The sequence below is a fragment of the Cyanistes caeruleus genome, chromosome 2 (assembly GCF_971803275.1).
Source record: "Cyanistes caeruleus chromosome 2, bCyaCae1.hap1.1, whole genome shotgun sequence".
Taxonomy (NCBI): domain Eukaryota; kingdom Metazoa; phylum Chordata; class Aves; order Passeriformes; family Paridae; genus Cyanistes; species Cyanistes caeruleus.
The window spans coordinates 70,287,777-70,313,390 of record NC_141702.1 but is presented as its reverse complement, the minus strand read 5'-3'; the positions used below and the strand labels follow the sequence as shown (position 1 = coordinate 70,313,390).

At 36.0% G+C, this 25,614-nt stretch overlaps 1 protein-coding gene across 2 annotated transcripts in view; it reads left to right on the top strand.

Moving 5' to 3' along the window:
• Positions 1 to 24,163, top strand: part of MAP3K21 (mitogen-activated protein kinase kinase kinase 21) — a 42,063-nt gene extending 17,900 nt beyond the window's left edge. The window contains exons 2-11 of one of the 2 annotated variants that reach the window (XM_086877792.1): positions 627 to 807; positions 5,722 to 5,870; positions 7,175 to 7,350; positions 11,491 to 11,731; positions 13,550 to 13,672; positions 16,209 to 16,325; positions 16,875 to 17,025; positions 18,029 to 18,123; positions 19,584 to 20,369; positions 20,901 to 24,163. In XM_086877792.1, the coding sequence (XP_086733918.1) occupies positions 627 to 807; positions 5,722 to 5,870; positions 7,175 to 7,350; positions 11,491 to 11,731; positions 13,550 to 13,672; positions 16,209 to 16,325; positions 16,875 to 17,025; positions 18,029 to 18,123; positions 19,584 to 20,369; positions 20,901 to 21,325 (2,444 nt within the window). In that variant the 3' untranslated portion in view covers positions 21,326 to 24,163. The remainder of the gene's footprint in view (positions 1 to 626; positions 808 to 5,721; positions 5,871 to 7,174; positions 7,351 to 11,490; positions 11,732 to 13,549; positions 13,673 to 16,208; positions 16,326 to 16,874; positions 17,026 to 18,028; positions 18,124 to 19,583; positions 20,370 to 20,900) is intronic. The other variant, XM_086877794.1, reaches the window with a different exon arrangement.
• Positions 24,164 to 25,614: the final 1,451 nt, after the last annotated feature.

The window sequence follows — 25,614 nt, the reverse complement described above, 5'->3', positions numbered from 1 at the left end:
AAATGTTTCTTTTCCTCAGGGAAGACTTCTTGTCTACTAACCATTCTTCGTAGATGTGGTTATGTTGTTTTGAGTACCCCGCTTGTGACCTTCTCCGTGCCCCTTTCAGTTGTTACACGTTTTTGGAGATGAGTAGGGGTCAGGATTGGCACTATTAAGAATGGATTTTATACAGTGACATAATGTATCCTACTTTGTTTTATCAGTGTTTTATATGAATTCTTAATGCTTGTTTTTGGTTTACTACTGCTGCTGTTTTTATTATTCCAGAATCTTGTTGCAAAGCGGGCAATTTTCTAGCAGCCTGTCATCATCTGGAATATTAGGATTCTGGGCTTTCTCAAATGATTTGATTTACTTTCTATCTCCAGTGTACTTGTGCAAATTTGATCTATGCTCATACAGTTGCATAAAGAGCTTGTGACACTGTAGGTATTTCTTGGTTTTATAGCTTGGAATAGCTTAAAATTATCAAAAAACATTTCATGGATATAAAAATTGTAATAATATTTTCATGACACTAAAAGTACACAATTATCTGTGCAGTACAAATTGTGAAATTAATAACAGGAATTTTTTCTTTTTTAATTGCCATTGCATTAATTTACAAACTCAATCTTTTGCAGTTTTGTTGCTAGAGAAGATGGAACATGATGACATTTGTAATAAAACTCTGAAGATTACAGACTTTGGTCTGGCTAGAGAGTGGCACAGAACAACCAAAATGAGTGCAGCAGGAACTTATGCATGGATGGCTCCAGAAGTTATCAAGTCCTCCATGTTTTCTAAAGGAAGTGATATTTGGAGGTAAGAAGTTTGACTGCTGAAGACCATGTTCAGTGGAACTGTGTTGAGGGTTTTGACAGAATTTTTTTTTGGTTGTTTGCTAGGTTATTGTCTCAGCATATGGCCAGTTTAGCTCTTCTAAGAAATAAACACATTTTTTAGTATTTACTTCAGTTGTTATACCTTTTATTATCCATTACTTACAAATGGGGAGGAAGAGGGAAAGTAAAGAATATTTTTTTAAAGCAAGCTCTCATTAGGAGAAGCCTTTAAAATATTTGTTGGTCAACATAACCAAGTGTTTCTCTGGAGTCTTAATCTAAATAACTGTATGCTCTTGATGTATGATTGATCTCATTTTGGTAGGTTTATTTTATATTAGATGCCTGAAAACGCTCAATCTGCTTAAAAATGGGACCAACCAAGAATTGCCTTACATGCCTGATAAATAATAGTGAGGTGCAAACCAGAACTTTGCTGAGTGTAACCTTGAACTAGTGCTGTTTTTAGGAATCTGTAATGTGATTGTGTGTAAAAGTTAATACTAGATTGAAGGTTCTGCATTTACAGAGATTTTGCTTCCAGTAGCTGGAGTAAGGAGAGTATATTCAGCACAAAATTGTTTTAACTCGATCTTTAATTTAAAAGGTGGGAAATGGCCTGTGTTAAATTTGTGAATTTCTCATTTAAGATGTTGTTGTGGATAATATAAATAATATGGCTCTCACTACTGATGCTTTGAGTGGTGTAGTGTGGGATGCATGTACTGTAGAAAGGTAATTCAAACTTTAGTTTTAATTTAGTTCTGTTTTGTGAGTGCAGAAAAGCAGTGATTGCACAATAGGCTCTAAAAGCTGCTGTGCCCCACCTTGAAAAGTCTGCATTTCCTTTCTTTTTGACGTGCTTTCTCTGAAGGGTCCAGGATAGCTATTTGGGGAAGGAGGGGAGGACTTTAATGTGTTTTCTCCTGCCGCTTTATGCATGTTCTGTATTGTATAATTGTAAAATAGGGTCCTATTTTGCTTAAATGCATGATATTCTGCAGCATGAAGTAATATTTCTGGTATTGTCGTGATGATTCTGTACCTGCACTGCTGTTTTGTGAGGCTCATTTGTCTGTTCTCTGGAAGCAATTTTATTTACATTAGTCTCAGTTGATGCCCTGTTGGGAAGCATCTTTGGCCTCATTCTTTTTTTTTTCCATTCTTTCTTACTTTTTTCTATTTTTTTTTCTTTTGCGGGATGGAGGTTGGGTGTAGGCGTTTCCCTAATCAGCTGTATTCCATGCTTAATTACAGGTCCTGTCCAGTCTTGTTGCTGTGATTTTAGGTATCTGAGGGGGTATGCTTTGGTGCAATTATTTTATATTCTGCTGCAACATTAGTTTACATTTTTGGAACCTACAGTATTTCTCTTCTTCGCCTTCTCTTCTGCACGCCTCTCTTGTAAAAATGTAAGTATTTAGTTCAATGATGGAAGTCTAACAGGAGAGGTTTTTAAGTAGAAAGGCTGTGTTTTGCAGTATAGTTTAGACCTTCTTAGCTTCTAAACATTTTCTGCTCGCTGCACCTTGATCTATTCTGTTGCTTATCTTTACTCTTTCTTTAAGGGAAAAGCAAATAAAGAGTATCCTGGTTACAGTAGTGGTTTTTGTTTTAAAAAGCCTTCAGGTTACCAATTTAAGTATATGGGTCTCTCTTAAGACAACAACACGGTATGTTTCAGCAAGTTTCTAAACCTCAGTTACACATACTGAATGCTGAGGCTCTGAATGAAATCTGCAGACCTCTTATTAGGAAAAAAAAAAGAGCAATTTATTCTGCTCAAGTTGAGGCAACTCACACTTCCAGCTAGTCTTCCAGAAACTGCCAGTGCTCAGAAATGTTGTGGGAGTATTTCCATGCAGAGCCTTCCAGGCTGTATGTTCTCAGGTGTCATCCTAGACAGCAGAACTAGTGCTTTCCAGGCCCTGCACGTGTATCCTTTCACTTTCCAAACCAGAGCTTTAACTACTGTATTTATTTTACTCTGTATTTATTTTACCTGCTTCCAAGTTCCCTAACAAGAATTCTACTCTTCCAACCCTACCTTTCCATCAATCATCACACATTTCTTAGTGGTGTGTCAGTCTTAGTTTTGTGTGGAGCCTGAAAGTGCAAATATGCCCACAGATTTCCAGGTGCTGATGGTGTGCTTCAGCAGTGGTCTTTAGAGTAATGTTCATACAAGCCCTTGGCAAAGCCAGGAAGCATCTACTGTACAGCAGAATTAGCAGTTGCTTTTGTCTGGAACATTTGTATAAATTTGAACTGATTCATGTAGCAGTGCTTAGTAACAACTGCTCTAGAAGATGGATAGTAGAGTAAAATAAACTTTGAGAACCTTTCCTTCAGTTTTGCAGCTCCTAAAATATGGAAAATCAAGTTTTCACTGCAGTGAGATGCAGTAAGGCTTAAATCACATTTGATTGAAGGAAAATAATTTTAATAATGAAAATGTTTAACATGTTTTTGGAAGTGTATTCATTTTTGTGGTTTAAAATGATGTATTTCAATGACAGGCTTGTGGCTTTGACCTTTTGCTGACAATGGAAAGGGACATAGCTTTTGCTCTTTAAAGAAAAGCTATTTCAGACTATATGCATAAGACAATTGTATGTGAGCTGGTGAAATTTAATACACAGAGGAGCTACTTGCATAATTCAGAGGGTTGACAAGTAGTTGTTTTCCTAGATAGTGGCACATTAGTACCTCCCAAAAACTCCAGCATATCCAGACCATAATGCCTTTAGGCTTCCTCCTTGCAGTTTTTCCCCCATAGTCCTGGCTCTTGGTACTTGACATTAAGACTGCTTTCATTAAGGGGCTGTTACTGTGTTGGTCTGTTTAAAACTTTACAACCACCTTCTTGGCACTGTTGAGAACTCCTTAAGATTAAAGGCTTGAATTGTAAATATAACTTAGGCTAATAGCGTGATACAGCTTTTTTATAAATGGTGACTTCTTTTTAGTTAAATTTAATGTTTTGCTTATCTTCAGAGTTCATGCTCAAATACATATGGAATAGTTTGAACACAGGAATTACTTGTATTTTGAACAGCATGTACATGCTGAGAGTTTTTTTTTTTTTATGCTTTCTCCAATGATACAGATGAGCTGTAGTTCAGGAGAATTCCTCCATCAGGCATAAAATGCGTATGTACCACAGGAGGTGTTGAATTCATTATGGTCAGAATACCATTGTTTTAAAACAAATTGGAATTAATTATTTTAACCTTCTTTTAGCATACAAGCAAATGCAGAAATTAGACCAGAAAAATCAGGAGGAAATTATTAAGAAGCCCAAGACTTCTAAAATTCCTTTTTCTTTTGGCTGCAAATGCAGACTCTTTCCTTCAGCTTTTGATGAAGTGTTAGCACTGTAAATTCATTAACTTTTAATATTTTATGAAATGTAAAAATTCTCAGACCATAGATAACAAAGTACTGCTGATACTTGTGGTGATATTGTGTAGTTTGCTGTTTTATTATTTATTGAAGTGATGTCGTAAGGTGTTGTGTAATGCTGACTTTTTCTCATTAAGCAGACAGTGATAGAAAACCTTAACTGGTGTGTGTTCTTCTCCCTGTCACATCTGGTCCACTTGTGGTGTCATTTCTAATCTTAAGGGGTGCATAACCCTCACTTCTCCAGTGCAGAATGCTTTTCTTCTTGTCTTGGAGAGTTCAGTCTAGTCCTGCAAAACTTGCAGGTGGTTTCTTTGCACACTTGGAGTAAAGGGGCAAGAGCAATTGTTTGTAGTCTGTTTTTTCCTTTGCCTGCTTACTTTACTGGTCAAAAACAGCAATAGGTTGTCCTTTGGATTCTTGTTCTACAGGTAGTGGTTCCCTGGCAGGAAGACGTGGAGAGGGTATGGGGGATGAAAGGAGGGACAAAAAACAAAAGCAAATCCAGTCATAAAGTCCACTTTAGGCTAACATTCTGAAAGGAGTAATTCCCACTTCCACAAAAATGACTGTGAAAGCTGTCCATTTCAGGGGTGGTAGAATAGGAGCTCTAGAGCCACAGCAGCCAGCATATTGTCCCTGCCCTTTGCAGGGGCATGGGTCATTTGAACAAGCCAAGCATTGGGCATACAGACCAAAAGAAGGTAAAAGCAACACCCAGCTCTTTGAGTGGAGAGCATTGCAGAAATTCTTATTGTTACTGTAATAGGAATTCCTGTGGTTCTTGATTTCTGTACCTGACACTGAGAAAAGATCTCTTCATGTCACCACCTTTTGCTGGAAACAGTGTTACTGTGTTTGGATTTTGTGGGGGGACTTTTCTAGACTAGAGAAATTAATTGTGTGTGCATGAAATAATTTCTCAATCTTGTTGCATCTTCAGTGGGAAGTGACAAGTTAACTGGCCTTTATATATAATGACAAGGTTAGAAATGTAAACTCGCAGATAAAGATGGGAGTTTTCTGTACTTTTTATTACTGTTATTTAAAAAAAAAAAAAGAAAATATATCCCTCTAGGTAAATTGCTGTAAAATATTTGGACACGGGAATGGCCTCAATGCTCTGCTGAGGATTTCTTTTTATTGTTTGTTTGCTTTTTGGTGGGGAGAAGGTTGCTTGTTTTCCTGTCATTCAGACTTTCTGTTTTAAGTCAGGTTTATGTGAAATTAGCATTTCTGTAGAAGTGGCTTCAGGCTTACATTTTGAATAAGAGTTTGAGCCAGTCCTAAAGTCGCACTCAATTTGCTTAATCACTCTAAGTGGAAAGGTGCACGATGACAAAAGCAGAGCTGACTTAAAGGCATCCACTTTGACTGGGAAATCCTTATGAATTTGAGTACATGATTGGACAGATACTTGTTTGTGTTTTCTTGTATTCTTGTTGTTTCTTTCCCAGAAAATAACTGTTGAAAACATTACCTTTTGTAGTTACGGAGTGTTGCTGTGGGAACTGCTTACAGGAGAGGTTCCTTACCGTGGCATTGATGGCCTCGCTGTGGCTTATGGAGTAGCTGTCAATAAGCTTACTTTGCCCATTCCATCCACCTGCCCTGAACCATTTGCAAAACTAATGAAAGGTATCCATGTTGTTTCTTCCTATGTATTGAAAGAATTATGTTTTGGGGGTATGAAATAATCATGGGGTTGCCAAATAAGTACCTCATTTGATAGTGTGCTGCTTAACAAGTATTTTCTTTTTCTCTACACAGCAGTCTGGTGTTACAGGGAGCTGGGTGTGTTTCTGAGGGAGCCGTACAGTGTTGCATATAAGTTTTCCAGTAGCAACAGTACACTTTGTACTCTGATTTCACAGATTTTGTTCTACTCTGAAATTGCATTAATTTCCATAAATGACAGGATTATACTGTGGATTAATACAAGATGAGATTAAAATCCCAGGGGGAAGAATTGCGAATGCCTTTTTTTTTCATTGTTTCATCCTGAGTGTCAAAAATGTTTTGGAAGTATTTTAGAGAGAAAACCATTGCTTGCTAAAGACTATTTTCTTGTGTTTAATGAATTTTTCTACCTTTTCATTTATTCCTTCCATACAATATTGCTAGTTTTGCTATTTCAGATGCTAAAAATAGGCAAAAAAATTTTGCTATTAATACAAAAACAATCCTCTGAATACAAGCAGGTAGATGTTGGAGTCAGAGGCACAGATAATATTCCCTTATCTGTGCTGACAAGCTCTGACTCTCAAGAAAACATTGAGTTTAACTTAAAACCATGGAAAAAGTTGCTAGAATTAAGTAGAGAAACTGAGAATGTGAGTGTGTAAGACAGAATTATATTAAGTCACTGGGTGACAGTTAGAGTTCAGGGTTTTAGCTATATTAGTGAATAAGAGACAACATGGAGGATTTAGGGCATTGTCCTTTCTTCCTTCTTCTTCTTCTAAGGTTTTTGGGTAATACTAAGAGATTGGATGAAAGAATACGCATTGTGGGACACAGGTGTCTAGTTATTGGGTTAATAATGAAAATAACTTACTTGGCATTTCCTTTTTGGATGGGTCAACACTTAAAAGACCTTGAAGAGATACTTCTTCAATCATTTTGCTCCTTGTTACCCTAGTGTATATAGCTCCTTGTAGTCTGTAAATATGTAATGTAGGTAAGGAAGAATAAACATCCTCAGCCCGAACACAAAAACAGGTCTCTCGTCAATCTCGGTCCTGGGGAAAAGAACTGAACCACCAGTGTCACCCCCACAGGTAGATGCCACCTCTATAAATTGAGACAGAACTGGGGATGTCTTGCAGGTAAAGAGAACACATCAGAGTTTGAAATGCAGTAGCAAGTAACTTGAAATTCACGTAGTTCTTCAAAAAGTTCTATGTGCTATTACAAACTGACGGGATTTTGATAAATTCTAGAATGCTGGGAGCAGGACCCTCATATCCGACCATCGTTTGCCTTAATTCTTGAACAGCTTACTGCCATTGAAGGGGCAGTTATGACTGAAATGCCTCAAGAGTCTTTCCACTCCATGCAAGATGACTGGAAATTGGAAATTCAGCAGATATTTAATGAATTGAGGACCAAGGAAAAAGTAAGTTGATTTTTCCAATTGCATGGCGGTGAAGGAAGGGTATGTGTGTATGTATGTTTACGTGGTACAGCAGTTTTGAACTTTTGAATTGTTGCTTACCAATGTACTCATGCAGATATGCAGGCAGTTGAAAAAGAAAGATATCCACACCTGTCTCCCCAAAGAAAACAGGTTGTAGATCTGTAAATGTGGCATTCTAAGCTCTTTTTTAAAAGGTGTTATTTTTTTTCTTGTATGTTTGCATGTATCACTTAAATTTAATTTATCCCTTCCGCTAATCTGACTGTAAATTTTCAGCTGCTGTTGAACATTCTCCTCAGCTGTGAGAATGAAAAGCCTTTCATCCTGTTATGTGACTGTATCCCATGGCTTCTTTTCCAAAAATGTAATTATGCTTTTATCTCTCTTCTTGCTGAACAGACTGATCATATGGATGATCAGTGTTTCATTTTTGCATTTTGAGACCTATTTTTGCCAGATATTAATAAGGTCAAACTCATATGTACATGAATCAGCAAATCTAGTTTCTTTTGTTTATTATTCAGATTTCTGTCACTGATCTTCTTTCCATACTCTGTCATCGTGGTATATTTGTGCTAAATGAGTACTCACTGTCAATTCTCTTTGTTTTCTCTAATACTCACTTCAACTTGGTTTTAACCACCAAGTTAAAGTGAGTTTTATATTTTCCTTTAGACAACTTGATAAAAGATAACAGTTAGAATAGGCCAGATGTACTCGCGTCCCTGTTAGAAATGTTTCTGGAAGAGACAGATTCCTTCTTTGCAGGTGTTTCCTGCAATATAATTATTGCCCAGTATATATTTGCTCTTATTTTTCATGAAATGATTGTAGACAAGGAGGACAATAAATTGAAATGCAGTGGATTGTGAAGAAACTTTACAGATGTAGTTGCCAAGTTTGACAAAAGCAAGATCTAAACTCTTGTCTTTCAAGTCAGTTTGTAGCCTTTATCCTTCACCTCTCATCAAATGTCACAAATGGCAGTGTGTGGACTTCTGACTAGTGTTGGGTATGACATTACATATGTACTGTAATATCAGCACAGTGGTATTAGAATTTACTCATCACCCCTAAGATTGCAGTATCATTACATACTTCCTATGTACTGTTTCTTCTACCCTCTACATTTCCCTCTTCATTTTGATTCACGGAAGTGGGGAAGTATGTGGTGTGGTCTGCTCTGCCTGCAGTAGGCATACAGAGTGCTGAACTGTGTGCCTCAGGAGCTGTCAGATCTCTTCCTTTGCAATTGAGTTATAGTTCTACAGAGAGTAGAGGCTTCCTTTTTTTACTTGCCTTGGTGTCACCAGCTACTGTGTTCACTTGTCTCAACCTGCTATAGAACATAACTCTGTTTTTGACCCCTCCAGCAACTGCTTAACCAACCATTTTCCTCTTTTCACTCTGGGAGCAATTGTAACAGGCCTTCCTGTTCAGATTCTATGTTTATTTTTTGTTTTTCTGGAGGCATTACACTAGTATGAAATTTCCTATCCCAGAAAAATCTGACTAAATCAAGTCTAGGATGAAATAAGCAGGTGAAAATGTTTATGAGAAGAGTCATATTTTTGGTACAAAAGTGAGTTAAGCTCAGTTAGGGAGGGGGGAAAAGATAAAATGAAATTTACTTTTTGTATGCCAAAGTAAGTGCATCTCCAGAGGCATTTACCCTAATGAGGTATACTTCTTTAAGATTGAAAATACGTAACTTTGCCTCAGACAAGGTTTTCATATATGCAAGGTTTTTTAATTTGGCACATTATCAATTTTGCTATGAGCTACTAGAGAGAAAGTAATGTCTATAAAATACTTATATAATAATAAAACAATAAATGTCCTCTGCATGGAGTCTCATTCCTTCTGTAAAAGAGGAACTTCTGTAGCTGGAGGAATTTCCTCAAGGGCTTACTGCAAATGAATGATGGTGACGCCTACTCAAAGAGAAGATCACAATCTTATTTTGACAAATGTTCTTGAGCAACTGAAATACAAAATTCTTTCCAAGCTTCCTTACAATAGGTGTTTTAATTGTAGAGTGGTGTGGAAACATTGCCTAACTAATTGCAGTAAGTCTGGTTTTAATTAGTTTATTTGGAAAAGAGTAAATACTTAATCTCTCATTGAGAAAACACTTATACATCTTCTAGACTGTCTACCTTTTAGTAAATGGCCCTCAGTTTTTGCCTGATTGCTGAGCTTTGTGGAACCTGGATTTGAGAGCTGTGAAGGTGTGGAAAATCAACAGTATCTCCTAACGTACCTTTACTACTCTATTAATGCAGTAATAAAGATCTTCTCTATTTAAACTTTAAAGTATCTTTTTCTAAGTCTGAATGCATGTAGTTTCTGCTTTCACTCCTTGTTTTAGGTTGTCCTGTTTTGAGTACACAGAGGAGGGGGAAAATGAGGATTTTCAGGAGTCTCTCAATTAAGTTATTAAGTATCTTTAAAAAAAAAACAAAAACAGAGCAAACAGAAGAACACTACCTAAAGCATTACTTGCTGGCATGAAGACAGGTTCCTTTGAATTTCCAAGAGGCAGAATTGCCTTTAGCAAGACACTGTATGTTAAGTAGGTCAATTAAAAAAAAATTTGGTTTCCAATACTGTGTTGAAACAAGCTGACTCAAAATTAGTATACCATATGAAATTTGTCAGTCATACCACTTACATTTTAAACCCATGATAAGAAGTATGTGTGCTATAAGCTGTAAAAAAACCCAGAAAGTATCTTTCTGAAGAACAGACACTTCTCACTGAACCAGTTTGCTTCAGTGCCAGCCTGTCTGTTGACATCCATAGTCTTCTGGGCTCATTTGAACACCCCCTCATTTGAAAACACTGAAGTAATACAGTTCAAGAAGTATTTTTTTGCTCTAACAGTGTAAAATAAGGAATTCTTCTGGCATAAAACATTGCTGGATATCAATGAGCTGAATTGGGCAGTCAGTTCTGAAATAAAAATGAAAGACAAACAAACAAAACTAAGCAACATCACAATTATAAAATTATATAGTGTACAAATTAATTAATTTTAAATAGAAATAAAATTCTTAGATATCCTGAACTTTTAGCATAGTTTTCTTTCAAGTGATGGTCTTCTGAGTTGAATTAAGTGGAATTTACAAAATCATATGAAAAAAATATGTTGTGAGAAACATATATAGTATGAGTCACATCTAGTTCTCCTTTTCCTATACTTTCAGTACAGTGTTATTAGCAATATAAAGTGTAAGTGTTCTAAGTCTGTTTCCTGTGTAACATGCCCCATACTATGAAGGAAGGTCTGAAATTAGGGAGGTCTTAAATTTCAGATGTATTTTAACAGATTTTGGAAACCGAAGATAAAGATAATTTTAAGATGTTAGGTTTTACAGCTGTTTAGCTTTGGGTATTCATTTACCATGAAAAATTAACTAGCTTCCTTACTTTTCCTTTTCCAAAATTAAAAAAGAGTTAAAAGAGGAGCAGCTCTTCTTGAGAGTGGTGACTGGGGAGTATGTGTGCTGTAATTCGTAGTTAGTAGCTGTTTGATGATACAGATACCTGCTAAATTTAATTAAGAAACAGCTGTCTTATGACTTAGTTTATCCTCTTGCACTAATCCCCATTCAGTGTAATACTGATTTTCTAGATAGAAAAGTGCTACTTAATACGTGACTGAAAAACAGGAAAGGTTAGAGAATTTAAGATAAAGGCAGTAATTTGTGTATTCATCAGGTCATTGGCTTCATGTGAAAGCGTAAGAAAGCATATCCAGTAGCAGCCCTCATGCTGTGCAAGAGTTTCTCATCGTGTGAAATACTTGAAACGCATTTTCCGCTGGGCTGTTAGCTGAGAATCTTTGATTGCACGTGTTGTCCCCATTTCCACTGCTTACCTGCTTTAAGTGGAGTGACTCAAGTTAAATGGCTAAAGGAAATCTGTGTAATGCTTGATTCTGAATACAGAATCTTGGTTTCTTGAGAATGGAGGACTGGCAGATTAGGCATGTTGCATGCATATAGTGCGTCTTAAAAATAAAGCCAGAAATATAGCCTACTGTCCACTTCACACGTCCTTTAATACTGCCTTCACACTATTACTTAGTTTTACTTTTGTGAATCTTGTCTTCAGGAGCTTCGATCACGAGAAGAGGAGTTGACAAGAGCAGCTCTTCAGCAAAAATCTCAAGAAGAATTACTGAAGCGCCGTGAGCAGCAGTTAGCGGAACGCGAGATCGATGTCCTGGAGCGCGAGCTGAATATTATGATATTCCAGTTAAACCAAGAGAAACCCAATGTAAAGAAGAGGAAGGGGAAGTTTAAAAGAAGCCGGTTAAAACTCAAAGATGGACACAGAATTAGTTTGCCTTCAGGTTTGCAATTTTTTAAAAGTTCACTGTATGATTAAATATACCGGCTTCTTCAGTTCATGTTTTCAGTGTTGGCTCCTATTTTATTTTGCCAGATTCGTCTACTGTAATGCACAGAAGGGTTTAGTAAGAATTGTGTAGCTCCCTCCCTACAAGGAAAAGCTTCCACATAGCATATTCTCATGAAGTAGTCCTCATTTCATGTGAAAGAGTGATTCAGCTAGTAGTCCATCCCATTTGGAGGGAAAGTTCACTAGCACATGATTTAGTACTGGTTCAAAGTTCAGATTTTTGTTGTCATTGTTACTATACAGACAGAAACTACTTTTTAGTACATGCCAGAACTTTCTAACATGATCAAATATTAGTGCTGTTTGCCCTAAAATTGCAAATACTGAGCAGAAAAACATCGCTTTGAGAGGGTTGGGGGTGTACAGGTGCAGTAGGTTCAAGCTGCACACTTAACTGCAGTTGCAAGTACAACACAGCAGTTACAGTCTTCAGTGCCTTATTTCTTGAAAGAAAACATATAAACAGCAGCATCAGATGATTTCAGAATACAAATATGGTATAATTTGAATGTTAGAGCATTTCATCCCACCTGTGAATGCATTAAAATGCCCCCTTTGAAAACAAAGTGTGTTTGTAGAGAGTGAGGATCTTTCAGTTCTCTGGGGCTGGCCTTTTTAATGTTGCCACCAGATAGCACTACGCAAACTCATAGTTTCACCAATGGTTGCAAAGCCTTCATTATTATTTCAAATTCATTACCAGCATCCTGGCGTTGGTGGGCTTCCTTTCAATGGCTTCCAGGTCAAGTCTGTCAGTTTGATGCTGTGTTAGCACAAGTCTTACCAAATTGTAGCTGTCTGCTAGCTGGAAAGACACAAAGAGGGCAGTAATATTTAGAGAACTATCTCAGCACTAGTGAAATATTTCTCCTTACTTTAAAAATAAGAGCAAATAAGATAAATGCCACCTTAGAGCCCCCCCAGACAAACATGGTAGATTTATGGTTTTTAGTTAGATTTATGCTGGATTGCAAGCTTCAGTTGAATATTTGGTCCATTTGTTTCCAGTTCTGCTTATATTTAACTTGAAACAGCAATAAAATAAATATTTTCATTCAGAATAGCAGTTAGCTCCTATTTTCTAAGAGCATGCAGATGAACTTGTCCTTGAGACAATTCTATTCTAAGAATAGTGTACAATATAATTGCATTGATTATGGGTGTAAGAGAGGCATATTAAGGTTCATTTAATAAATTTTTCTTCCTAAATATTTGTTGTTCTTTTTTTCACTACTTTGCTATAAATATTTCTGTGTAGTTCTGTCATTGGCTGTCATGATTTTCTGACATGAATGTTTTCATTTTACTGTTTTCATTGTTAATGCTTTTTTTTGTGTGTTATTATGTATATGAATTACATGTTAAAAAAAGTAAGGCAAATCTCATTGCCATGAGTATTTATTCATTTGAGATGAAATACTGAGAGGTAATTTTTGCCACTCCTGTGACAACCAAAAGGATTGAATTTGTGGTGTGGATGTGTCTCACATCAGGTCTACTTGGACCTACTCGCTGTTGTTCCTGTTCACACAAGAACGTGTGAAGTCCTGCCTGTGTGACTCAAAATCTAAGTTGTTACAATTAGAGTTTTTCAGTGTTTACAATATGAATATCTCTTACCTGTAAAAATAAATTACAAATAATGAAGTCTAATTAATTATTTGACTTTGTTTTAAGAAGTATAGCAGCATGTTCTTCTGAGAAGTTTTTATTCCAAACGTTAAAACTGATTTGTTTTGCTCTTTTACAGATTTCCAGCACAAAATAACAGTGCAGGCATCCCCCAATCTGGATAAGAGGAGGAGTTTAAACAGTAACAGCTCTAGTCCATCAAGTAGCCCCACGATAATTCCTCGTCTTCGGGCTATACAATGTAAGTCTCCTCTCGTTTGATCAATAGGGAGTGTTTCATATACTGAATGTCAGTAGTAGTATCAGATTCCAGGCAGATTTCTGTCTGATTTCCACATCACTTGATTGGTTCTAACAGTTGCAGCTTCTTTGAAGGGAGGGATAATATTGCTAAAATTCTAAATAATTTTCAGTAATTCAAAATGTTTGTGAATGCTTTAAGTTGTATCTTAATAACTTTGGGAACCAATTTTTAAACTGACTGGGATAAAACAATGATGAATCAAAATTTATGACAAAAGGTAAAGAATCGCATTTAGAACCCAAGTATTATGGAAAACAAGTTTTTATTAGGTGTTGGAGTTGATAAAGGAAAATAAAGGTTCAGAGAGTAAGGGAGTCTAGTAAGATGGAAAGATCAAAGAATGAGCCAATAACCCAACTTTCTTACATCAAAAAAGAATCAAACTTTAAGCAGGTATAAACCCAGAAGAAGTCTTGCTTTAGGTTTTTTAAATATAGGAAAAAGAGACAAAGAAAAAAAAAATGTGGGTACATTTATAGGTCTACATTATTATGTATACTGGTAACAGAAAGGAAGGTATGTTCATGCTCACATAGTGAAGGTACCAGGAATACAATCATGTTATTACAGAGAAGCACGCATTTATATTTGGGAGTGACATAGATAAAACAGTTCCTACAGGATTCAGTGCTTGCATTTGTACTGTCTGATCTATTGTGCAAAGTAGATTGTCTAATTATCCATATTTAGAGAGGAATGCCTTAAGCTTCTCTCTCTTTATGAAATCAGTGGAACCTGTTCCATCTGATTGCTTATGGATGTTGGCTATCTTCTTTTGCAAGTACAGTCACCTGTGTGGGAGATGACTTCAGAATCTGGCTTTGTCAGCTATAAATGAGGAGAAGGGGAAATCAGAATGCATGAAGATTTTTTCAATACTGTTCTTTAGCTAGTCTGTGAAGAGCGATTAATTTTTAGACCAGCCTGACACTTTGTTTAAAGTTTGGATAGAAATCACATCTCTCTTCTCCTTTATAACACCTCTGCCTTTAAAGTCCTTTTCATTGTTAATGTGTAAAGGGGTGCAGTGATGTCTTCTTTAGCACTTCAGTGTTTGTTTGAGCTTCAGTGGATACAGTTGGCAACACTGTGGATAAAGGAGAGAGGTGGACAAACCCTGTCTTGCTTTGAAATATGCATAATGCATAATGAAAATGCATAATGATAATGCATAATGAAAATACAGGATGGAAGGAAAATCAACTGAAGTCTTTTTCAGATGTTAGCTGACAGAGTATCTGTTCTCAATAGTTTCCTGTGCTCAAAACATGGTAGATTTTTCTGGTTGGTTGGTTGCTTTTACTTTGCTTTTTGCAGAAAGGTAAAGAAAAGCTTTTCTTAGTAATATGTCATAATTACATATAAACTGTCTCGTTTTATCTTTGATTCTTCTTGCTCTGTGAGGAATTGCTTGGAAATGAAGCAAATGTCAGGTATTGGCATGGTTCTGAAAACTTGAGTTTTCTGTGTTTGTTTTTTTAATTGCATAGCCTTGTGTAAGCTATTGTAGTGCCAGTCCTTGCATGTGTGCTAAGTGCCACTGAGGATTTTTTTTTTTTTTATTTGAGCAGCCATTTATATTCATAGAGCTTGAACATGAAGGACAACATAAAGGCTCTCATTTAAAAGAAGTGCCTGTCTGCTTCTGAGTTTGGATCCTTAAATTTTTGCCTAAAAGCTTATCAGATATCTCAGGAGTATCTAGCTGAAACAATTTAGCTTCCACACCCATCTGCACCTGTGCAAAATAAATTCCCTTTCCCACAATAATGTTTTATCTTGATTTAACTTCAAAGTGTCTTTGTTTCAAGATGACTTGCTCAAATACAGGTGATTTGAACAGGCATCTATAACAATTGGTTACTTGACTGCTTCACATTGTCTTGAGCAAGTCTAGCTTTCAAATCTAAGCATTAAGTTAAATAAAAAATCTCGTTAATTTCTTATTAAAACAAATTCTGCTGATTTTGGAAGGAGTTTTGGAGGGAGAAGGAAAACCACTAAGGTACATACTCCATCAGAATGTAGTTCAAAATGAGAGTGTAAGGTCAGCAAGTGTAGTGCCATGCTACAGGGTGAGCTTTGCTGGTGAAGCATATGGTGGGGAAGGAGAACTTGTACACTGAAGGAACAGCAGAACCATGGACATGTAAATACCCCCTCATTTATCATGCTGTTATAACTGGCTACATTATTTTTCTCCTAGGTATCTCCATCATATCTGTAAGCATGCCATCATGATACCAAGCTAATGCTTCAGTTACTTGGTGGCATGTGAAAATCTAGTCTCCCAGATCAGGTCCTAGAAAGAGGGGCCTTTAAACCCTACCATGAAAGCCCATCATTAGAAGATGCTTAATGCCTTTATAAATCCAGGCTTTATGACCCATAGATAAAAATGTGAGGGAAACAGTTCTGTTTCTGAAATCAATTTGACTAAGATTTCTACTACATTCTCTTAATTTTTCCTCAGTGATTCCAAAAACAGATACACACTCAGCTAATGGCCGAAGAAACAGTGTATATGTGTACCAGCAAGATGTAGATATCACAAGTGAATATGATCTTCCCTGTGGGGTTATGAAAAAAGGCAAGATTTCATTATGTTTCCTAGGTGCTGGTTCTATTTAATTTATCAGCTGAGACAGTGACAGACTAAGCATTTAATGGAGGCTAGACACTTTAAAGTATAATTTATTTTGGTGCAGTGAGAAAGAAAATGTCAATCATGGTCACAACTGGAATATTCTGTTTCTTTTGATACCAATTGTCCACAGAATATATTTTATTCATTGAATTTAAGTGCTCAGTCTAATTCACTTGTCTGAATTACCTAAATACAAGGTTCTCAGTTAAAGGAAGCATGGAAAATGTGATTGCTTTGCTGCTTTATCTTTAATCTGGGTCTCTTGTCAGCTTATAAATTACTTTTCTTTCTTGCTCATCTTTTTGGATCAGTGAAGTTTGTGTGTGGTGCTTTTTGTAAAAGAAAAAAAAAACTCAATTTTTTTTCTACTCCTGTGTGTTACTGTGTCAAAATGGTTTTGCAGTACAGAAGATACTCTGTTCTGTCAAAATATTTTGAGTTTAAAATAGTATTTATGTGTGTGGGTTTTGTGTTTCTAAATCAAATCTGCAGTAACTTCAGATGAAAGCAACAGAACTTGGGGAAGGAGCACAACATATCACCAAGAAGAGTTTGAAGATGTGAAGAGAAGTTTTAAAAAGAGAGGTTGTACGTGGGGACCAAGTTCAGTTCAAACAAAGGATCGTGCAGATTGTAAGGACAAGTATGTCTACTACATTTTGGTTTTTTGATAATACTAAAGCATTCTTGGTAGCAGCATGGGTAGTGAGGGAAAAAAGTTCTGCTGCCTCTACAGCAAGAAATTCTACCTTTTAATCAATTTAGAAATTACATTACTGATGTAGCTGCCACGCTTAGTCTTGAAGATAAAACACCTACTTATGTTAAAGTTTTACTGATTCTTATCTATTGCCCTTTATCTCTGTTTTTTTGAGATTTGGAACATACTGGGATGCTGAGCTACCAGTGCATACCAGACATTCATGGCCTGTCTTTCTTGCCCTTCTCACATTATTTTGAGGAATTGTAAGCATGGCCCCCACTGGGTACTTTCAGTGTGATTAAGTAAGACTGACTGATTTGGCATAAGCGAGGCACAGTTCACACCAGGAGCATCCTTTATACTGACAAACAGGGTGAAAGGGTTATGAAGATCAGCTGGACAGCTTTACTTACAGATTATGTTTTCAAAACTAGAGATAGTAAGAATTCTTTTCTTTATTTCTCTAATATGTAAAAGTATTTATTGGGCCTTTCCTTATTTTTCTTGGTAGGGATAACCACTCGGTTACCTATATCAGGAGTTGGTTCCAGATGATCATTTGGAACTGGCTTTATATTATTTTTGTTTGTTTGGAAGTCACTATTTTTCATAAACTTCCAATATTCACATCATTTCTTTGAGACAATGAAACTGTTGTCCAAGTTTTCACAAACCCGTGTTGCTCAATAGGTAGCAAAGGCCCATTTTTAATTTGCTTTCTTTTTAGGCATGAAATTTTTTATCATAAAAAGAATACCTGACATTAAGGCATGTTTACGTTTATGATTGTATGATTCAATGCTACTCCATCTTCTTTTTACCTTTGGAAAGGTTTTCAAGTTACGTACTTCAGGTTTATAGTTTGAAGAGAAAGTAATTTTCTCATAAAGTTTATGTGAGCATGGTATCTGTATCTATCTCAGAATAACTATTCTTATTGCAGAGTAAGACCCCTTTCAGATGGCAGCAACCCTTGGTCAACTGTTTTAATGAAAAATCAGAAGGGTGTTCCCTTAGCTTCACTATTTGTGGACCAAGGTAAGAGCTATTTTTGAAAAAGTGAAAGTAAACATATAATACTATTAGGATTACGTTCAGTGTTATAAATGGTATCACATTAATTCCTTAAAGGATTATACAGATTATTATAGGAAAAATCATGCTGCCAACCATTTTCCCCTGAAAAAAAAACCTGTATTTATGTCATTACCAGCTAAGAAATACACATAGTATATATACATGTATATATATACACATATATAGATTTTTTCCATGTTTCTGAGTTGCAGGCTACACTGTATATGAGGTCTGTAGATACCACTTTTTTGTTTCTTTATTAAAGAACATAAAACAGTAATTGACTTGGCATTTAAATAACCACTGATGACATTGTTATGAGATCTGCATAGTTCTTTCAAAAATGCATAGTTTTTTTGCAACCTGTAAGCCCTGATATATTCCTGATAGATATTAGTTCCCTGTTTTTTTGAATGAGATCTGTTATCTAAGTTTTCAAGACAGAAATGTAGATTTCAAATCTTAGTGTTTTAGACAACATGTTGCTATTTACAGGTAAAACCACAAGGAAAATCATGCTTGGTCTCTTTAGGATCAGGAATAAATTAAATGTATGTTGCTTTTTATGAGCATTACTATAAATGGGGCCATGATGATAAAATATTTATAACAATTCTAATTCTATTATAACAATTCTATTCCTTTTTCTATACTGTGGATTCTCTTGTCTGAGAAAATTAAGTTACCAGTGTCAAGAAAAAAGCCTATGATATAACCTGATGTCTATACCAGCAGCTAGATTTATTCCATCTGGAAGAGGAAATAGTAAGCTGCTTGGACACTGCTGGAAAAAAGCCATTTTAATCTTTGTGTATAGTGGTAGGCATAAAAATCAAGGCTTTACAAATAGTAATTTTATAGATTCATTAGGTTACTACTATAACCCTGCACACAAAGTAAACATACTTGAATTTCAAATACTTCTGTGTTTATTCTGTAGCATTTAGTAGTTTAGAGTAGAATAACAATGCAAGTCCAAGTCAAATAATGCATCCTTTTTATTTGTCATTAGATGTCAGATATCAAATTTACTTTTTATTCCAGACCACTATGACCAAATGAATTAATTGGAAAAATTTCTAGTAACTGACTGGATTTTGGAACTCAGCTGAATTGAAAGTATTGTAAAGAATATATTCCAGATCTTATCTGCCAGTTTGTGTATAGGAATTTCCTTCTCTGTAATCCATACAGCAAAATACTTTCTGTGTTACTTAAAAAGCATTATCAAAGTGTTGCAAACCCCAAGAGGTTTAGGAGTAGGATGTGTGTCTGAAAGTCAAAATGTGAGTCTGAGCTTCTGACAGGATCTAAATGGATTGTACAGAATCCTTCATTTTAAAGGAAATAGTGATATACATATGCAGACATATGCTAAACAGTTTAATTGCAATCTTAAAGAATACTGTGATGTTTTACAGGTGCCTGTACTGATAAGAAACTTATCCCCGAAGGTTTGGACAGTAAAAGACCAAAGCCAATTAAGTTGCCCAATCAGGCCTATATTAATCTACCTCTTTGGAAAGATGATCAGGGAGAGAACACGGTAGAACATGAGAGCTTTGAAGAAGGAACCTCTGCTAGTTCTACAAACAGTACTCCTCAAATGACACCTACAAACAGTCTGAGCAGGACGCTGCACAAAAAGAAGACTGACTCAGTGCTGTATGGGTGTGCTGTCCTCCTTGCATCCGTTGCCCTGGGCTTAGATATCAGAGAGTTGAACAAATCACAGGGTCCAGATGAACTCTTGCCTAAAGATGAGAAGAAGAAGCGTGATGGAATATTTCAGCGTGCTTCAAAATTCCGCAGAAGTGCCAGTCCTACACGACTGCAGTCCAAGAAAGAGGAAACAAGTATTCCATCCCTTAATCCAGCCACAGATACTGTGAATCTTCTCTCTATGCCCTCCATTTCCACAAAATGCCTACTTCAACCTGATAGCGAAGATGCTTTTGTAAGCACTGTGCTTGGTGATTGTGGTCGGTGTAGTTCCACAGACAACTTTTCATCTCAAACTTCTGAAAGTAAGAGAGAACGAAGTATACAGCTGGCTCCGAACACAGTTTCGACACAATTGAAAAATCAGCCTTTTAGTCTTAGCCTGAAACAAGAGTCTCACAATTTGCCAAAAGATTCCTCCACAAAGTTAAGTATGTTGGGTCACAGGCGAACCTTATCAGATGGGAACCATTTTCAGACCACAGGTAGGTAATGAAGAACTTCAATGAATCTTTAAGTTAAGCTGCTGATAAAAATTTGAGCACAAAATAATGTCTTTAAATCTAGTTTGCATTTAAGTGGATAAGCTCATCATCAATGATTTTTTGAAAATAAGTTCTGAATTTCAATACTGATATTCTGGGGTGGCTTAAATGCAATACACTTCATGATACTCTATGCATGTGCAATTTTTCATAATAATTGGAGAGGTTCATTATTTCAGTATTAAAATTCATCCAGTTATTGAGGGGTTAGTGCTTTGTCTCTGCATCTCTTTTGTAGCAATAAAAAGTAAATTGTGATTGCCAGTTGCAGTGAGTCTAGATGCAAACATGTTACTGGAGCACCACTGGTCTTGCCTTGGGAGATTCCCCACAATGTATAAACCTCTTCATTTTTCTGGTGGAAGAAAAGCCACTAATGTTTATGGCAACCCAGTTTTACAAATGGCAAAGAATTCAAGAAGTCACATAGTTTAAATTTGCATTTTTTTGTCTGGACTTTCTTTCCCCTAGTTAATGGAGTTTCTTCAACCAATGATGTCTCCAGACTCCCAGTCCTGTCAGTTCCTGGAACTCCGCTCTCCCCAGCTTTTCAACAAGGAAGCAATCACAGTGGTGTTTCAAATGAAAAGCAGAGTGCTGTCAACACTATCTCAAGGCCTCGACCTTCCTCTCTAAGAAGTAAAATCGATGCATGGCAGATTATTCCACGTATTATTAAACCAAACTCTAAAGACTCTGAATATTTAGAGGGCAATGTAGATCCAAATGTTAACTTCTTGTCAGATACTGAGGAAAGAACTAAGTGCCACATGCCCTCGTTACTTGATATTGATGTGGAAGGTCAAAACAGAGACTGTACTGTGCCTTTATGCAGAATGAAGAGCAAAACTTGTCGGCCATCTATATATGAACTGGAGAGAGAGTTTCTGTCGTGAGTGCCTTTCATTTTAAAAATGTTTGCCTCATAAAGGGGAACAAATATAAAATTCTTGTCTGTCTAACACTTTGTGCTGCTGTTTTCTGATGTACTGTGACAAATAGTACCAAAACTATTAAAATGGGCAGCTAATTAAGTGTGGTAGGTGCCTTTTTCAAATGTTCCTTGGAATCCCAGCTAGTAACTCTGAAAGCACAATGCTGCAAAATCATATTCCAGGTGAACTTTGTAAATATATTTTGAATGATCAAAATAAAATGCCCACCTCCCTCTGCCATGTCACAAAAGTTTCATTTAGGTTTGAGGGGTTTTGCTAGAAATTTAACTTTCACACATTAAAAAAAAACAAATTACATACAGAGCAAGGCTGCACTCTTGTCAAGAAGAGTTTCACCTAAGTGGTGGTGGTCTGAAGCTTTCGTCTGTGGCTTGTAGGTTCAGGGAGAGGGACAAGGGGTTTAAGGTGCAGGTACAGGAGGCTCTGTTCACTCCTCATTAAGGAGGTGGTTACTTGCTGGCATTTGACACTGAAATTGGTTAAGAACCAGCAGCTTTATTTTCAGTTTTTATCCTTGGTTATTGTGCGAACTTTCTTAGTTTCTCCAGAAAGTTACACTGCTTGTATAAACATTTCAGTTTCAGCCACCATATCGATTTGAGAGGGCAAACTTCAGTATTGTGATTGGAGTAAAGGTATTTGACATACTTTGTAATGTGAAACAACATTCCTTGTAGGTAAGGATACACTGGAACGTAAATATTTGTACTCTTAACCTTTTGAAGACTACAGTGTTTGCACTGAAAGCAATATTCTTGGGTTTGAATTTTTTGTTTGTGGGGAAGGGGTTTGTCCCCCTTCTTGTTTTTTAAACTCTGCTGCACCTTGTATTGAAGAAAGTTGGTGGGTTTTAAGGATAATTGGTTTTAAGTGAGCCAGTGGTGCATTTTATTGCACTTAATTTTAAAACTGCTATAATTTAATATGAAATCTTTCAGTATAATCTCTGTAGCTTTTATTCCTAAGGTACTAAGGTACCTTATTCCTACTTTTATTCCTAAGGTACAGTGAGTGCCTGCTTACTCATATTTAGGAATCAAAGGACAGAAACAGATGTGCTTGACTGGTTTTCAGTGGTAGAAAGTTTCCAGAAAATTCCAAGTAGTTAATTGTGGGGGGAGGAACATTTAGCTTTGATAACACTGGTAGTTTAATTTTTTACAGTATCACTCAGTTGCCCTAAGTGAATGATTAAATAAAACCAAATGTACAGTATACTTTCCATGATTAAACCATTTTTAGAATTAAAGGAACATCCCTCATTTTCAAGTATTTGAGATCCTAATTTTGCAGATCATTTGACATTTGAATAGTTTTCATAAATGAAATTAGATAATGTTAGACTAAAACTACTGTGTTGTTATCAGAATACTGTTTTTTTAAGACCTGTGTTTAAATCTTTTCTTCTCTTTTACTCTGGGGTCTGGATGTTCAAATAGAATACACAGCTGCTTAAAGCTTCAAAACCAAGGGATTAAAAAAGAAAGTTTCTCTTCTAAGACTGTATGCACTACAGTATCCACCTTGAAGATGATATACAATTACACAAATGAAATCATGAGGTCTTAATCACGCAGAGATTTTCACACAGGAAAAGTAACTTCCCAGCTCTCAGTGTGAAAATAGAAAAGAATTTTTCTTAAAGTATTAGTTTACCAAAAGTAAAGACAAAACCACTAGTTGCCTGTAAATCTAAATGCTCGCATAGCAGATTGTTACTATATTTTCTTCAAATCTGTTTCTGTATCCTTAGTTTCTGTCAACATGATTCAAGTCACATACTGTTTGTCTTCTGTTTCAATTTGAATTTCATCAGAACACTTTAATAGATTGTCTATTCCAGTTTTAATACAAAATGTTTTCCTAAAATAAAGTCATGAATCAAATTTTAAGTATAGATTAATAGCACATTTACCTTCGAGGCTTAATTAGAATTTTTGAGCATTATATATATTTCAACTCTTTATTGATCAATTATTTCTGTGTAATACTGAGAGAAAAGGAGTTGATTGTATTACATGTATCTGAAGAAAGTTTCTCTATTTGGCTTTCTGCAGGAAAATCTCAGGTGCTGAAGTATTTTGACTTGTAAACTACTGTTAAGTTCTGTATTTTTAAGGTTTGTATAATTTCAAGTGTTGAATTTTGCACCCTATGTTTTGTAATCGATAGTATCAGCCTAAAAAGCTCTTTGAGCTACATTGTTTTCACTTACTAGTGGCGTATAGCTCTTGTAATTAAACACAGATTTCTATTCCTGTTCAATGCATAATTTCCCATAAGGTTGGGACATATGATATGGCCAGCCCAGTGAATTCTAAGAAATTTAGGAGTTTGTAGTCCATCTCTTATTCTGAGATAGCTTAGGTAAACCATCTCAAATATTTCTCTGATATGATGCAGTTTTTTTAAGCTGTAGTCTGTAGTGCTTTATAATTGTTTTTATAGTTTAAAATTATAGGCCAGTTTTCACTATAATTAAAAAGAAAAAACAACTCTTTCAATCATGGTTTCAGTCTGTAATTCACATATCACCAGAGAAATTTTCTGTAAAGATATGGAAATCTGGTATGCATTGTGATGTGTCTTGGTTAAAAGGATATTTATTTCAATGTAGGTTGATAGCCTGACCAAATAATAATTTATGTTGATTGTTTTAGCATAAAACTGAAGGTGCTTACACTACAAAGATAAAGATAAACACTTGATATACTGTTTTACAAAACCTGATGATTTAAATCTTTTTATTTAAAAAATAAATGTTTTGTAGCTACTGTATTGCAAAGTGACCTGAATTTTCTTGAAAAATATATTTTAATGTTTTTTTAACATGTACAAAGGAGTTCTCTGGTGAATAACCAGGAGCTGTATACTATGGCCAGCCTGTTCTTGGAAGATTATAATATAATTGTTACTCTAAGATTAAGAATCCATTACAGTAACATGAACATTACTGTAATATCTTGCACTTGATATAGGCAGAAACATTTGGCATAAGCTTGGTTTTTTTCTTTGATGTGACCATAATATTCTTTTGATGCTTTTTACAATGTTCACTGGGTGTCTTAAAGGAGATAGAGTAGTGGATGTAAATAAACTCAGCATGTGATTCAGCATCAAGAATACAGCTACGTAATAACATCCTTCTGTTGTGGGGATTTTTTGAGGAGAGTCCATTTGTTCTTTTTGGGGTTTGGTACTTTGAGGTTTTTTGTTAGGTTTGTGGTGCTATTTTTAGGCAAATGAAGCCAGGATTTTCTTTATACTATTTTTAACACCTTTTGTGATCTTCCCTCTTCCTTGATCATGTCATGGGTGCATTAGCCCATTTTTCAGTTAGGAAGAGGAAGTATCCGTTTGCACAGTGACAACAGGCAAGATACAGTGAAATTAAAATAGAAAAATATTGAATTTATAAGATTGCAAGCCCAATCTCATGCTTGCACTCAGCTTGTAGTGAGACCGGCTGCACAACAAATACTTACGTCGCCTGTGAGTGTCAGTATGGAGCCCAGATTGTAAGCCAAGCTGCAGAGGCAGCTTATTTTATACACAGGGTTATAATGGTAATACAAAGATCTGTGTACAAGTGTGAGGTAATAGAAAAGATCACAGTGTCACCCAACACCTTCCTTTTAGTGTAACTATTCAGATCACTGTGGTGTATGCACTATGAGGAGCTGAGACTCTTACCTAATACATTTTTGATGCAGTTGGTGGTGCTTAAGACTGCAGTATTAGATATTCTAAAATTATGTCCAGAGCCCTTGCAAAGATGTAGTGGAATTCTTGGTTAACAAATATGAGGCAGTTATCCCAATGCTAACAGAAATCCAATATGCTTGATATAGATAGTCTGATAAAATAGTTTCTTTAACCAAAATAAGTGCTTTTTCATCTAATAAGTTGGAGAATGGAATACAGAGCTATGAAGATAGGAGGTTTTTACTTTTTATTTCACAGAATCACAGGGTCATTTACGTTGGAAAAGATGTCTGGAGATGAAGCAGTCTAAGCCCCTCTGACATAGCAGGCTGCCCAAGACCATGTCCATTGAAGGACATAGGTGGAGACTCCAGAGCTTCTCTGGGCAATCTGTTCCAGTGTTTGACCATCCTCACAGTAGAAACATTTACTCCTATTCTGATCAAATTTCCTGTTAATTGGGGGTTTTGGGGTTGTTTAGTGGTTATTTTCTTGTTGACTGATTGGTTTTGGTTGTTTTGCTT